The 16,955-nt window shown below is 41.4% G+C and overlaps 1 protein-coding gene across 2 annotated transcripts in view; it reads right to left on the reverse strand.

Annotated features, from left to right (window-relative positions):
• The window catches only part of LOC122540889 (A disintegrin and metalloproteinase with thrombospondin motifs 7-like), a 184,685-nt gene that overhangs the window by 101,205 nt on the left and 66,525 nt on the right, over positions 1-16,955 (reverse strand). For both annotated transcript variants that reach the window (XM_043677125.1, XM_043677127.1), the window contains 3 exons: positions 12,519-12,688; positions 10,895-11,028; positions 5,998-6,118 (listed from right to left, as the gene is read on the reverse strand). In XM_043677125.1, the coding sequence (XP_043533060.1) occupies positions 5,998-6,118; positions 10,895-11,028; positions 12,519-12,688 (425 nt within the window). The remainder of the gene's footprint in view (positions 1-5,997; positions 6,119-10,894; positions 11,029-12,518; positions 12,689-16,955) is intronic.

A 16,955-nucleotide genomic window follows, 5' to 3' on the forward strand; every position in this document is an offset into this window, starting at 1 on the left:
CGGGTGAAGCAGGATTGCACCCAAACACACAGAGGTAATTTAGTCCTCATCTCAAAGCCACACATTCTAAATTTGTTTTTAATTTTTCATCGCCAAAACCTGTGTCCATATTTACAAAGGAATGGCCTATATAAACTCATCACAATGTCATTCAACACTCCCGTCACTGTTGGTATAGCACTGCCTCTAATGGACAAAGGGTGTAGCTAATGTAAGACACACAAACATCGACAGTCGACATTTATAAATATGGATATAGGAATTTATAAAAATATAAAATAACGTGTTTGGGTATAATGGTTTTATTACATTATATTATATAGATAGCTATAAAACTAACAAAAAGTACAAATCTATTCCTCAGGATTCTTCAGTAGATCTCACTTTGTTTTTATAATGAATGATAATGCATTCATTATTGATAAGCTCTTGAGCAAGTATTGGAACTCTAAATAATGAGTGAAATAAGATGATACAAACTCCTGAAGAACCACATTACAGAGGTTACAGGTACAGTATAAGGAAATTGGCAAAAGAGTTGGGGGGAAATCACAATAATTGAATTTGCAAAACTAATTGTTGTGATCTGGAATGCATTGCCTGAAAGGGTGGTGGAAGCAGATGTATTAATATTTTTCAATAAGGAATTCGATAAACATTTGGAGCAGAAAGGATATGGAATAAGACCAATGGATAGATCTATAAAAAAGCTAGGAGTGAGACAATAGAACAAGTGGCCTCTTTCTGTGTTGTTACTCAATTCTTAAACATATTGACTTAATTTATCAGCAAAATTATTAATTAAAGCCAAAATACTTAACTTTTGTTGTGTGGATTTCTTTGGAATGCAACTTACATTTGTTGGAGTTTAAGATGTTTGTGCTCTTTTGCAGAATACTTCAAAGTTGAGGACATATTGTGGCCACATGGCACACATGTACTAGTTCTGAAATAGGAAAACAGGTCTGGCCGGGAGCTGAAGTATACCAGAGGAAGATAACTGGGACAGTTTGACAGTAAACCAACAATTAAAACAATTTACCAACTCGATCCTGTCAAACAAAGAAATTTCCAGTTGTCCAGCTACTGTCAAAGGTTTATATAAAGTGGGTGCTCAGATTTCTTTGGCCCACACCACTTTAAAATTGTACCATTTAGTTTTTCACCATCTCTCTAACTTCCATCTAAAATGATAAACAGAGTCAGTAGTAATGTGGAGGACCCTACCACCTCCCGATAATAGTGACATTTACCTTTTAGCTCAATATGTTAGTGACAACTAAAAAATAATAAACTGTGAGGTGAATTGGAATGTGGGAGATTCAATAAATCTAAATATCAAATGTAGAAATGAAAGGTATGAGAATGCCCAACTTACACTCCATGTGTGAAGCTGCAAACAGTATTTTAAGATAATGTTAATTTGAGATTACTATAAGAATACATAATGTTAAAGAATATGCTCAAATGCATATCCCACATATTTAATTAATTTCTGAATGGTTGTCCTCAGTGTTCGAAGAAGCTGATTGATATTGTAGAAGAGCTGGGGCAATATCCAATACAAAATAAATCCTCTTTTGTTCATATGATGATGACGTAGAAACAGACAAATTCTTTTCATATAAGATACTGACACTTACATTAGTCTGGGCTTGTTATTGACACGGTTTCAGGAAAACCAACTACTGGGTTCAAAGCAGACAAGCAGACAGAGTCATAGAGATGTACAGCACAGAAACAGACCCTTCGGTACAACGTGCCCATACTGACCTGATATCCTAAATAGATCTGGACCCATTTGCCAGCACTTGGCCCATATCCCACTTAACCCTTTTTGTTCATATACCCATCCTGATGCCTTTTAAATGTTGTAAATGAATCAGACTCCACCACTTCCTTTGGCCACTCATTCCATACACACCACACTCTGTGTGAAACAGTTGCCCTTTAGGTCCCTTGAAAATCTTTCCCCTCTCAATTCTATGACCTCTGGTCTTGGATTCCATTACCCTGGGGAAAATACTTTGACTATTTACCCTATCCATGCCCCTCATGATTTTATAAACCTCTATATGGTTACTCCTCAACCTCCAATGCTCCAGGGAAAATACCCCCAGCCTATTCAGCCTCTCCCTATAGCTCAAACTCTCCAATCCTGGCAACATCCTTGTAAATCTTTTCTGAACCCTTTCAAGTTTATCAAAGTTTTCGTATAACAGGGAGACCAGATTGAACTCAGTTTTCCAAAAGTGGCCTAACCAATGTCCTGTACTGCCGCAACATGATATACTAACTTCTATACTCAATGCACTGACCAAAAAAGATGTTGAGCTATGTTTAGAAACGCATTTCCTACTTGCTTGTGAAAAGAATATTTTCTTCCTGTTGTGATTATTCAAATTTTATTTAAATGTCACCTCTCAGGTACCAACTCAATTAAGTATTTCTGTGAAAATTGTTTAGAGATGAACCTGAAATATGCAAACATAATTACCTCTCCATCTGTTCAGTTGAATGGGAAATTAACACTTCTAATCAGAATCAACATATTTAAGAGCAAACCATTCAGATCTTCAGAAAGCAGACAAATCTATGATGCAATTTACAGCAAACTAAAGCAGAGGTGGCGACTAAAGCTTTGGAGATGTAAATTTAATTTGAGAAGTACTTTCTTTCCAATTTTGACTGGGCAACATACATGATCAATTTGTGTTTAAGTTGATACTCACAAACCAAACTATCTAAGTGGTAATCTTAACCTTTTAAATGGCTACATTTAGCATAATATTCAGATTCTGACACTGGATTTATGTTTTTCCAAGGTTAGAATTGAGATACAGCTGATAAGACTGAATAGTGAGAGTTTAACTTTGCATCATCATCATGCTGTCTGTAAGAGTGCAGCTCTGACAGTGCGCGATGGATTTGTGAAGATGCATCTGCACTAATTAATGCATAAAGAAACAAACCAATCAGTGTTCATGTGAGCCATGACTAACCTACACGGCAGCATGGTGATATACCAATGGGTGAGCTAACATGGCCTCTCTATTTTACAAGATTCCCTACAGTGTGGAAACAGGCCCTTTGGCCCAACTAGTCCACACCAACCCTCCGAAGAGTAACCCACCCAGTCCCATTTCCCTCTGACTAAGACAATTTACCATGGCCAATTCCCCTAACCTGCACATCTTTGGACTTTTGGGAGGAAACCGGAGCACCCGGAGGAAACCCACACAGGGAGAATGTGCAAACTCCATACATATCGAGGCTGGAATCGTACCTGTGACCCTGGTGCTGTGAGACAGCAGTGCTAACCACTGAGTCACTGTGCCGCCCTATTATGGAATTAGCTTCATCAAACTGACCTAAGCGACTCTGAAATGGGCGTTATCACAGCAATGCTTCTTCCATATTAATCAGAATATGTTTGAAGTGGATACAAACTGGAACATTGTGGATGAAATAGGTCTTTGGTGAGAGAACAAGACAGACAATTGCGAATCAGTAGCTGGTCTTATCCAAGACCAATTAGTTATCTCATTTTCCTCTCTCTTCTTTATCTATCTTCTTTACATTCTACCCAAGACAATTTTCACCCAAATGGTACACTGTGCCATGTGTTACCCAGTCCCTTGACAAATATGCACATTCCACTTTATTACAATATGCTTCACCTACAGGATTGGATTAGATTCTCTACAGTATGGAAACAGGCCATTTGGCCCAACAAGTCCACACCGACCCTCTGAAGAGTAACCCACCCAGATGCATTCCCCCACCCTATATTTACTTCTAACTAATGCACCTAACACTAGGTACAGTTTAGCATGACCAATTCACAGAACCTGCGCATCTTTTGGATTGTGGGAGGAAACCAGAGCATCTGGACGAAACCTACGCAGATATGAGGCGAATGTGCAAACTCCACATAGACAGTTGCCTGAGGCGGGAATTGAACCCAGGTCCCTGGCGCTGAGAGGCAGCAGTGCTAACCACTGAGCCACTGTGCCACCCCTTAGATCTTACACAGGTTAGCGACGTGACTATTGTTTCTAACATTGTGACTTAATCTTTCAGTATTACAGTAGCTCACCCCAGACCACCAGTAAAACTTGATCTATCTTAGTTGCCTGGATGACTATAGCTGCAACAACACTCAAGAAGCTTGACATTATCAAAGCAGTCCACTTAATTGGCACAACATCCACAAGCATCCACTCCCTCCACCACCAATGTTCAGTAGCAGCAATGTGTACTACCTACAAGATGCATAGCAGAAATTCACCAAGGATTCTCAGACAGCACAGCCACTTCCATCCAAAAGGATAAGGGTAGCAGATAAATGGGAACACCAACGTCTACAAGATCCCCTCCAAGCCATTCACCATCCTGACTTGGAAACATATAACTGTTCCCTCACTGTCACTGGGTCAAAATCCTGGAATTCCTTTCCTCAGGGCATTGCAGGTCAACCCACAGCAGGAGGATGCAGTAGTTCAAGAAGACAGCTCACCACCACCTCCTCAAGGGCAACCAGGGATGGGGATTAAATGCAGGTCATTCACATCCCACAAGTAAGTTAAAAAATAAATTCATTCTTAAAATATCACGATTGAGGAAATGTCACTGTTTTTGCAAGTCACACAAACACCAATTATTCACTGATTTCTACCAGAAATGATTTCATTACATAATTCCCTCTGATGCTGTCACCCACCGTCATTCTTCACATTTGAATCAAAATACAAATGGAAATAGAATTGGTCTTGGAAATGAATGAATATCAATTGAGAAGGATATTAGAAAAAAATGTAAACTGAGCTGGAATTTGCTCTGCCCTGTTTTAGTGTTGGCCACACATTTCCAAAAGGTTAACTGGAACTAATATTCCCTTCTTTGGAGGAGCTGGCCTTTATTGCCATAACCAGGTAATAATCTAAGGCCAGGCTTATTCTACTTCACTGCATTCATCATTCTAATTGTATAACAACCTGTACTAGATTATATGGCTGACATTAATTTCATTTAAATTGTAATGTTTCCAATTTACACATTCCACATTATTCTCATCAGGCAGATTACGAAATACTTCAGATTTTTGTCAAGCACTGATTAAAATTGGAATCCCATTGAATTACAAATCGCACTTTAAACCTAGATTGCAGAGAATACCAGCCAAGTTATGTACAGATATTATCCACATCGGACCTCCACCCCATGAAGAGCTGCTAATGTCCTAGTAATCTGATAACTAGAGTGTGCATCAGAGTTTCATTGTCAGTTACAGATATGATTAGCTTTGCTATTCCTTTAAGGCTATAATCAGCTAGTTCCAATGGGAAGACATTAAAACCTGAATTTGAGAAGGTCAACAGCTGTGTGCTTTTATACAGATGAATGGGTCTCACTGAGATTTAGCACAACATCGAGAATAGATTATCACATGGTTTAGGGAAATTAAAACTCTGTTAACTGTCTTCTAACTTGCACCAAGTCCCATTGCCCTAACCCACTGTGCTCACTGCCTCACACTGACTCCCAGTTCCTGAATGCCTCACTTCATAAATTATCATCTATGTGTCCAAATTCCTCCATGTCCTCACCCCTCCCAATTCAGTAACCTCCTCCAGCTCCTACAGATTGACAAGACACCAGCACTGCACCAGTTGTAGCCTCTGAGACTCTGTTACTTTGTTTAATCACTCCGTGACTGCTGGCCTGTGCCTTCAGCCATCTGGGTCCTAAACTCCAGAATATTTTCTCCCATTTCCTGCTCTCTATGTTTCTAGGTTACACCTCTATACCTCTCTCTCTTCCTTGAAGACACTTGCTAAACCCAGCTCTCTGCTCAAGCATTGCATCATAATTTCTAGTATCTCCTTATGGGACTCAATGTTAATTTTGGTTTGAATGGAGTTGGGATGTTTAACCAGGGGAGTGAGCACTGACTATCTAAAAATCAATGTTTGTCAAAGCACTGAATTGTCTTACCCAGTCCTTCTGTTTTATCAAATGTCTTCTTTACTGTCTCACAGGTGGATCCATTTCCATGGCAGACTCCACAACGATCTTCCAACGCGTTGGAGTCAATTTCATAATCGCAACCTACATTCTGAAACAAGAAGTCCAAATCAGCAACTGTCCTGGGGTACCACAGTCTATTAAAGTTTATCCACAGAATCCCTACAGCGTGGAAACAGGCCATTCAGCCCAACAAGTCCACACCAGCCCTCTGAAGAGCATCCCACCCAGAACCGTACCCCACCCTTTCCCTGTAACCCTGCATTCCCATGGCTAACACACCATCTACCAAACCCTGAACACTAGGGGCAATTTAGTATGGCCAATCCACCTAGCTTGCACATCTCTTGGATATCGGCAAGTTTCTTATTAAAGACACCTCATCTCTTTGCACTTGCTGTTTTGATCAAATCGAAGTAATTTGGATCTAAAGTACAGCAAACCTTACTAGATTGTATCATTACATTCGATTTTATTTATTTTCCCATTAATTCTACACAAAGATTTGGGTCACAGGGTTCACAATTTTCATCAGTCAGACCATTAGAAACTTTAAGGTGTGAACGGCTATAAGACTCTAAAATGTAAGTGCAGAGTAGGTCATTCAGCCCATTGTGTCTGTTCTGCCATTCAGTGATCTGAAAATCCTCAACTCCACTTTCCTGCCTCTTCGCCATAATCCTTGATTCCCTGACTGATCAAAAATCCATCTGCTTCAGTCTTGAATATACTGAATGACCCAGTCTTGAAAGCTCCTGGCAAGAAAGAATCCCACAGATTCATGACTCTCTGAGAAGAAATTCCTCTTCATCTCTGTCCTAACTAGCCCTCTTTGCTCCCTGATTAGAATCCAAATTCTGGTACAATTGTACATTCTTTTTTGATGAAATTCTGAAGAGGTAGAATCAACTGATTGACTCACTGAGCTCCCATGACTAAATATTCCACGTCCTGCTGTTTCTTCACTAACAGTACAGTGGATGTATGTATTTCTCTGCCTGACATCCCCACTCCTCACTGAACTGCAGGAATTTGAGAAAGTAAAGCTCATCGCTACCCTCTCGAAATGAATTGGGGTGGAGAATAAATGCTGATCTTACCAAAGTTAAAAATCACACAACATCAGGTTATAGTCCAACAGGATTATTTGGAAGCACTAGCTTTCAGAGCGCTGCTCCTTCATCAGGTGATTGTGGATAATAAGATTGTAAGACACAGAATTTATAGCAAACGTTTCCAGTGTGATGTAACTGAAAGGGAAGCTAGTGCTTCCAAATAAACATGTTGGACTTAACGAGTTTTCAGAAGATTTGTAGCTTAGATTGAGGCTTTGGATGTAGGTTTGCTTGCTGAGCTTGAAGGTTCATTTCCAGATATTTCCACCCTACTAGGTAACATCTTCAGTGGGCCTCCGGGCGAAGCACTGCTGAAAATTCCTGCTTTCTATTTATTAATATACGGGTTTCTTTGGGTTGGTGATCTCATTTCATGTGGTGAAGTCACTTCCTGTTCCTTTTCTCAGAGGGTAGTACCATCTACCACCCCCTGAGAAAAGGAACAGGAAGTGACTTCACCACAGAAAATAACATCACTACCCCAAAGAAACCCAAACATATATATAGAAAGGAAGTAAAGTGCATTTATTGGTCTGCCATGATCTTACTGAGGCTTGAGGGGGTGAGTGGCCCACTCATTCATAGTTATTTGTAAATGACAAGCTCCACACTAATGGTGAACGTGACCTTATTCACGATTATTTTGGATCTGTGTCATCTCGGATAGAATTTGATGCCTCTTCAATCATGGTTGGAGATTGGAGGGTTCTGGGTGAATCTCCCACTCCCTTCACGGCTCCGATCAAGTCTCAGTGCCTGATTGAGGGACTCTGCAATGGAAGGGAAGCCGTGGATAGCTCTCAGCTCCTAAATGCCCAGTATCTCTGAAGGGGTGAACTTATCACCCTCAGGGTCCATTAATACCAGCAAGATCTTCCCAAAAGGAGTTGACGAGAGGTTCCATTAGCTCTCCAGCTGATGGGGAAAAACACTATTGCTTCAACTGGTGTTCTGAGCAGGAACACCGTTACACATTTCGAAGTTGGACTGGGGGCTTCAGTACTGTCATTCCATCCAGCTTTTCTCATCTGACTGGTCCGTTTGAGGTTTTTGTTCAAGTACTCCCACGGGAAAGTGGTTTTTTAAATTAACGCGTGCAGTTACTTACGGAATGCTTGTTCGCTGTGAAGGTCATTTAGAGGGCAGCTGTTAGTTACTTGGAAGTTTTAGTTACAAGGTCAGTGACTGTCATAATTTCTCCCAAAAACACACCTTGTGATAACTCCTCAGGATGTCTGCTAAATACCACAGAGCTTTAATATGGCAAACTGATACACAAATGCATGGCATAAGAGACATTATTTTATCTTTACTTTACGCTAACTTTCCTAAATAATTGTTTGAAGAGATACAGCAGCTTACTGTTCAGGTTAGAGGTCAAATTCAATCCTCATACACATATCAATCATTTCTTAAAAACAGTTTGCAATTCCAAGAATACTACAAAGCAAAAAAGGCATAGATTTTGAATTTTGGGTCCATTTAATGGGTCAGACACTGAAATAATCAAAGTCAGTGAAAAGCACAAAAGCAGACAGTTCACAAAAAATATGATCAGTCTTTTTTAATTTCTGCAATAATGAATGGCAAAGCATTGTCAAGTAGGCACTGAAGATGATTACATTATAAATATGCTGGGTATCGTGTTGCCATAAACTGAGCATATGATAATCTGCAAATTACTGCAGTTGCTGAAATCTGAAACAAAAACAAAAAATGCTGGGGATCACAGCGGGTCAGGCAGCATCCTTGGACTTTTTTGTTTACAGATACGGTAATCTCTCTGACTGAACAGTTTGTTATAACAAGCTTTCCACTTCAGTTCATCCATTCATGCTCTGTTTTGATTTCCTTTGTTCTGTTGATATGATCCACTTTGTAAAGCTCTCCTGCAATTATTGAAAAGTATCGCTTAATGTGCAGCAAGAACAGCATGAAAGAGCTCTCTCACTCCGTCAGGCTGGAGAGCGCAGAGAGTAGGGGCTACCTCTGCTCATTCGGGATTATACATCTGACCCATAAATATCTGAATGACTAGTGTCAACGAAATAAGTGGACAATGGGGACAATCTTCCAGCTTAAACAAGTTTCTAACAGGAGCTTGTTCTCACAGGATTGCTGCCGTTATCTCGTCTGCACATTTCTAAAACTCAAAGGATGTTGTAACCTCTGGAGCACAGAGGTCCTGGGAATTTCAACTCAGCTCGCCCCTTATTCACGAATTGAACTGGTTGATGGTGGATTTGAAAAGAATTCCAGAAAATGTGTCAGCAAGATCCTGAATTGTTTAGCTTCAGTGATAGTGATTACCACCTCATAGGCACCTTGGACATGAAATTGTTTTTTAAAGGCAGACAAAATGCACCTTCCCCTCCCCCCAGTTACCACCCCCCCGGCCCAGATTTCCAGACCAATGCACCTGTGTTGGGCTGCCTTCAAGGACAAAATGTCAAACAAAGTCAAAAATCACCTGACTCTGGTTATAGTCCGAGGAGAAAGTGAGGGCTGCAGATGCTGGAGATCAGAGCTGAAAATGTGTTGCTGGAAAAGCGCAGCAGGTCAGGCAGCATCCAAGGAGCAGGAGAATCGACATATCGGGCATGAGCCCTTCTTCAGGAAGATTCCTGAAGAAGGGCTCATGCCCGAAACGTCGATTCTCCTGCTCCTTGGATGCTGCCTGACCTGCTGCGCTTTTCCAGCACCACATTTTCAGCTCTGGCTATAGTCCACCAACGTTTGGAGTGCTGCTCCTTCGTCAGGCAGCTGTTGGACTATAACCCAGTTTCGTGTGAGTTTCGACTTTGTCCACGCCAGTCCAACACTGGCTCCTCCACATCAAAAAGAAAATCAAAGAGCCGCTGGTGCTAGAAATCAGAATCAAAAACAGAAATTGCTGGAAAAACTCAGCAGGTCTGGCAGCATCTGTGGAGAGAGAAAGAAGAGTTAATGTTTTGGCCCCAGTGACCCTTCTTCAGATCTCTGTTCTAAAGAAGGGTCTTGGGTTCCGAAACATTCCTTCTGCTTTGTCTCCAAGGAATTATGCTTGTGTCTGACTGAGAGCAGCTCAATGGGCAGCTGTCAGTCCCAGACAGACTCGACCTGCCAATTCATACCTGGAATGGAGGCTCAGCCATACAGAAGTACAAATGGCGAGTGACACTCATTGAGATCCGAAATACAGAGTGCTCACGGGCATTTCCATTTCATCCTTGGCAATCGGTGCTTTTGGTGGAACCAGAATCGATACAGTAAAATTAGCCCTCACGCTATTAGGCGTGTGAATATTGATTTGTTTTCACCATTCATGCTACATCTCACTCGCTCTTTCTATAATTCATTGTCATGTCCACCTCCCATTCCAACACTGCACAGAGAGAAAACTTCCTGAGCACAATTCATAAGGAGACACCTTCAGATGAAGAGTTCAGGAGACACAGGAATATACACTCCTTATGACAAATCCCACCTGCCAAATGAAACAGGCTCAGGACAAGTTCGGATCCCTGAACAGCCCACTGCCAGCCCTGGGACCTCAGTACAAACTCCTAATGAACTCTCCTGAGGAGAGACACAGACAATACTGCACGTTACACCTCTGCAGACTGACTAATCCTCTGAAACCCAGCAAACGAGGAAATGATACTGGACTCTGGGGGTTAGCAATTATTAAATAAGTAAACACATTGTTTCACACCCAAATGCAGATAGAAGGTAGCTCCCACTCACTCTCATTGTTTCAGATCACTCTATACCTTACAGATTCCGTTGATGCACATATCCCTGCTGGTGTTTCCCTCAAAACAAGGTGTCCCATCAATCACGGCATCCAACATTTTCTCTGAAAAGTAACCATCTATGGGACGGCAGTGTAGCTCACAAGGATTAACTGAGGGCGAGATATACCATGAGTAAAATTACACATATTCACCAACGATAAAATCCCAGCATTAACTCTGATTCCAATTGCAAACTGTGGTTTGTTTGTGTCACCAACCACAGTGAGTTTGGCTCTGGACCAAACAGATCGACAGAGAGACTGACAGGGAGACCGACACACAGGGGGACTGACAGGGAGACCGACACACAGGGGGAACCGACACACAGGGGGACCGACAGGGAGACCGACACACAGGGGGACCGACACACAGGGGGACCGACAGGGAGACCGACACACAGGGGGACCGACACACAGGGGGACTGACAGGGAGACAGGAGCTTGAAGGACAACATTGTGAAACTTGCACAAAACCTCAATTAGATCACTGCTGCTATACTGTACGCAGTGCTAGTTCATGTCTTGTCTAATACATAAAGAACACCAGAGAAGATGTCAAAAAGGTGAAGATATAAAAAACAGTAGACTGAAGAATGAACAAATAGAGGATCGGGGTGGGAGATGTTTGTGTGATGATAGATTTGATGGTTGAGGAAGGGGACAGCACATTACTGTAACATGCAGGTTCAACCTCCTGTTTCCCACCTGTGGCTACAGAGAGAAAATATTTCTATTTGCCGACTGGAATATAAGCAGAATTGATGAGCGTAATCATTAATAATTCCAGTCGGGAATTCAGAAGAAACCTCCTAACTCACAGACTACATGTGAATATAGGAAGTAAGAGCAGTAGTAGTCCATTTGGCCCCTCCATCATCAATAACGGCTGATCTGATTGTGGCTAAAGAGTGTGTGCTGGAAAAGCACAGCTGCTCGGGCAGCATCCGAGGAGCAGGAGATTCAATGTTTTGAGCATAAGCTTTTCATCAGGAATGAGGGGGTGGCCCAAGGGGGCTAGGAGGCCTCAGCTCCATTTTCCTGCCTACCCCTCGCTCCACTATAAGAGGGAGAGGCTATAGCAGCAGATATGTTTAAGGGAAAGCTGGATAAACATGATGGAGAGGAATCAACGATACAGTAATGTGATACATGCAGGAGGGTAGGAGGAAGCTCATGCAGAGCTTGCACAGATCAATTGGACTGAATGGCCTGTCTCCCCACAGTGAATACTTTGTAATGATATCAGTATGAATCCAGATTTCACTGAGCAGTTTGGTCCTGATTTAAAACCAATCCCCTTTTCAAAAGAAACCATACACTGAGGTTTCAATTTTGAAAATAATTGTTTCAATAAATCTTTAAGCATCTCAAGAACAAACAACACAAGAATTAATAATTCTAGATCTTCTTTTACAGGGTTTTAAACATGGCATAAAGGTAACTTAAAGATATTGAGATTTGAGTGGCACTGAAAGAGGCCATTTGACCCTTCATGTGTGTGCTAGACCTTTGTTAGAATAGTCTAATATAGAATCAATTAGTAATCCAGTAGTCAGGTAAGAAAGAAATGCAAGTTAATACCAATCAAATAATGGACTTACCTTGGCTGAGCACAGGAATCCACTTGTGCAGCTTCCCTTTGTAAGGCATCGAATCAAACTGGCTGCACTGTATCTGACGGAAGGTCGGCAGCTCGGAGATACAAGCTTTGATGTTGCAGACCCGGAATCGCTTCCTCTCTCCCAGACAGTACGAGCCTCCATACTTGGGCCTGCAAAGTGAAACACATCACTGAACAATCCACGTGACCCATAGCCAAGACTGGCACACCAGAGGGACTAGATCAGAGTGGTGCTGGAAAAGCACAGCAGGTCAGGCAGCATCCGAGGAGCAGGAAAATCGATATTTTGGGCAAAAGCATTCCTGATGAAGGGCTTTTGCCTGAAACATCAATTTTCCTGCTCCTTGGATGCTGCCTGACCTGCTGTGCTTTTCCAGCACACTCTAATCTAGACTCTGATCTCCAGCATCTACAGTCCTCACTTACACCAGAGGGACTACCTGGCGGGGAGGCATAACATGTCCAAACAGATTAGTTAAAAACAGCGACAAACAACTGTGTCAGGGCCAATGGAGGATCTGAGCCAGAACCTTCTGTACTGTAAGAATCATCAACTATATCAGTACGTTAACCTGATGGCCCAGTGGACTTTTCTGACAATTGACTGTGATTACATTACGCTAGTGTTTAATTCCAGACTTTTAATGATATTTCATATTTCATCATCTCTTATCTGGACATTTAATTCAACAGCCACCCCCAGCTGGAATCACTGAAACCTGGAAATGAACAGATTTCAAAATAAACCAGGACTTTTGTTCCCGCTTTAAGTCCTTCTTTCCTTATTTTTCATCATTACCAACAAATTGCATTTACATAGCACGTTTAATGCAGAAAAACATTCCAAGACATTTTGCAGAAGTGTTATCAATCAAAATTTGACACTGAGCAACACAAGGGAACGTTAGGTGATGTGACCAAAAGCTGGACCACAGAGGTTAGCTTTTGTAAGAATTTTAATGTGTGCGAGAGAGTGTGAGAGAGAGAGGTTTGTGGAAGGATTCCAGAACACAGGACCCAGGCAGATGAAAGTGTGGCCCCCAATAATGGAGCGATGGAAATCTAGAGTGAGCAAGAGGTCAAAATTGGAGGCACTCAAAAAATTGAAAGGTTTTTAGAAAAAGAGTTGGTTGCAGACAGCAGAAGGGGTTTAAAAACATTTGACCGGCATGGAGCCATTCGAGGTCAGTGAGCTGAGGAAGGCTGAAGCCATTTACTGCTTCTGGGTTTATATTTACTCTACACATACACACACATACATACATACATACATACACATACATACACACAACGTCTCCTTGTAATTTATGTACTTACAGGGAATCATGTTACTGTTGCATCTAATCATAAGTTCATAACACACAGCAGCAGAAATTAGGCCCTTCAGCCTATCAAGTCTGCTCTGCCACTCAATCATGGCTGATACACTTTTCAAACGCATTCTCCCATTTTCTCCTTGTAACCCTTGATCCCCCGGATACTCAAGAACCTATCTATCTCCGTTTTAAATATACTCAATGACCTGGCCTCCACAGCCTTTTGTGGCAATAAATTCCATAGATTCATCGCTCTCTGGCTGAAGAAGTTTCTCCTCATCTCCTTTTACTGTAAGGCTATGCCTTTGGGTCCTTGTCTCTCCTTCCAATGGAAACATCTTCCCAATGTCCACCCAGACAAGGCTGTTTAGTATTCTGTAAATTTCAATGAGACTCCCCCCACTTATCCCTCTAAACTCCATCAAGTATAGACTGAGAGTCCTCAAACATTCCTCATATGTTAAGCCTTTCATTCCTGGAACCATTCTCATGAACTTCCCCTGGATCCACTTCAGGCCCAGTACATCACCCCTCCCTGAGGTTTGGGGCCCAAAATTGCTCACAATATTTTAATGCAGACCATAATATTCATGGTCTGACCAGAGCCCTGTAAATATATCGCTGCTTTGACATTCTGCTTTTACATTCTGGTCCTCTCAAGATAAATGCCAACATTGTATTTCTCTTCCTAACTACCGACTCAACCTGCTATTACCATTTAAAGTTTTAAAGTAAGAAAACTCTTACATTTACAATGCCTTTGTCACTTCAGGATATTCTAAAGTATTTTAGAACCAATGGAGTACTTTTAAAGTGCTGTCCCTGTCATGATGTAGGAAACATATCAGACATTTTTGTGCAGCAGGCTCCCACAATCAGCAATGGAGATAATGATCAAATAATTTGTTTTAATGATATTGGTCTAGGACACCAACATACAATGGGAAAAGTAAGTGGATGCATTTCCAAAAGTAAGTGGATGCTGGTAGATATGTTGCCATGGTGATTGCATCTGTTAATGCTGATTGGCAGCCAGTCTTTGAGTAAGGCTTGCAGGTAGGTCGACTCTGATTGGTCAGAGCGTTGCCCTGAAATTAAGCCAGCGAATGATTGTCAGTTGTGTTGCTGAGACCAGCACAGTACATGGACATGTTCTGTCTACCTGAAAAGGACAGGGCCCCGTGTATTATTTTATACAGCTTCCATTACACTAAAGTGCAGCAGCACTTTGTGAGCTCAACTGACAAACTCTAAGTTATTTGTCAATGCAATTCCGCACACATTCAGGTTTGTCAAGCAATTGTTGTCCAATTGCAGATGCACATTGAGTATTGGGCACTGTGTCACATGTTTTGCAAGCTGTCTGGTTGGGCATGATCAGTATCTTACTATTTGATACAATCTGGAAGGAGAAAGTGAGGACTGCAGATGCAGGAGATCAGAGTCGAAAAGTGTGGTGCTGGAAAGCACAGCTGGTCAGGCATCATCTGAGGAGCAGGAGAGTCGACATTGTGATAATTCCTGATGAAGAGCTTATGCTCAAAACTTCAACTCTCCTGCTCCTCGGATATTTGAGACAATCTGCCATTCTTTGGGACTTATACACCTGCTATTACACTGGCACTGGAATTCAGAGACAACATTACTCATTTGTGTGATGGGCTTGAAGGCAGCATCCTGTTAATGGTGAACACCATGGAATTGCTACTGCTAATCAGGGTTCATTTGCCAATCAGACAATGGTGTTATTTGCCTTGCATTTGTATTGTTGTGAAATATCCTGGTAAGTATAAAATAAAAAGCTTTGACAAAATGTGTCTTTTTTTCAGTAATACTGAAGGCTTTAGCCTTTTACTAAGTCTATAAAGGGGAATGTTTCCTTTGAATTCAGAAAGTTTGCAGTTACTGTCGAAATGTCATTCAGACGGTTAACCACTGCCTTTTATTCAGAGAAGAGATAGCATCATATGTCTTGAAAGTCCCTGGTTAATTTATTAAAACCATACAATAACAGTTCTAAGTAGAAATCAGATGCTACATCTTGTTAAACTCTCCCTAACACAAAGTGAAGTTGTTTATCTGAATTTATCAGCTGACCCAGCAACAGCTCAGCAAGGAAACTTGGAGCTGAGGAAATAGAATACTCCAGCAGTGAAACATCAACATTTTGATTGATGAGCACCGGATTTTATGTTACACTAGATTTCTGCTTTATCACTTTCTACAATTAAAAAACCTTTCTCTTTTACAGAATGTAACACTGGTCTGCCTACCACCCAAAACATACCAAACTTTTCATACATCACAACAAAATAAGTCAGGATTGAACATTGTCAGAAGTCACGCGACACCAGGTTATAATCCAACAGGTTTATTTAAAATCACAAATTTTTGGAGGTAGAGAGATAATCACAAGTAATTACCTTAATTAGTTTGTATATTTTTGATTACTTGTTCCTGAGGTTAGGCTCTCATCATGCGACTCTGATACCCATTCATGTTATCCCAGCCTTTTGGCTTGTCTCTGGCACCATCTTATTTTAGATTATTTGTAATTATCTCTCTACATTAGTCATCCCTTCACTTGTTATTCAGCTGCTGACACTCTATGCATACTATTAGTACTTATCAGTTGACATTCTTAATTACTTGGAATTATCTTGCCATTGTGCGTTTCCCTCCACTTCACCTGACTAAGGCGCAGTGCTCTGAAAGCTTGCAATTTCAAATAAACCTGTTGGACAATAACTTGGTGCCGTTTTACTTCTGACTTTGTCCACCCCAGTCCACGACTAGCACCTCCACATTAGGATTGAACATGACCTTTTTTAGGTATGTGCAAGGCAAAAAAATGGCTAGGACAAAAATTGGGCCCTTGAAGACAGAAACAGGGGAATATATTACTAGGAACAAAGAAATGGCAGAGGAATTAAATGGGTACTTCAGATCTGTGTTCACTGGGGAAGACACAAGTAATCTCCCTGAGGTAACAGTGGCTGAAGGACCTGAACATAAGGGAATTTATATTTGCCAGGATTTGGTGTTGGAGAAGCTGTTAGGTCTGAAGGTTGATAAGTCCCCGGGGCCTGATGGTCTGCATC

This window comes from Chiloscyllium plagiosum, chromosome 36 (genome assembly GCF_004010195.1).
Source record: "Chiloscyllium plagiosum isolate BGI_BamShark_2017 chromosome 36, ASM401019v2, whole genome shotgun sequence".
Taxonomy (NCBI): Eukaryota; Metazoa; Chordata; class Chondrichthyes; order Orectolobiformes; family Hemiscylliidae; genus Chiloscyllium; species Chiloscyllium plagiosum.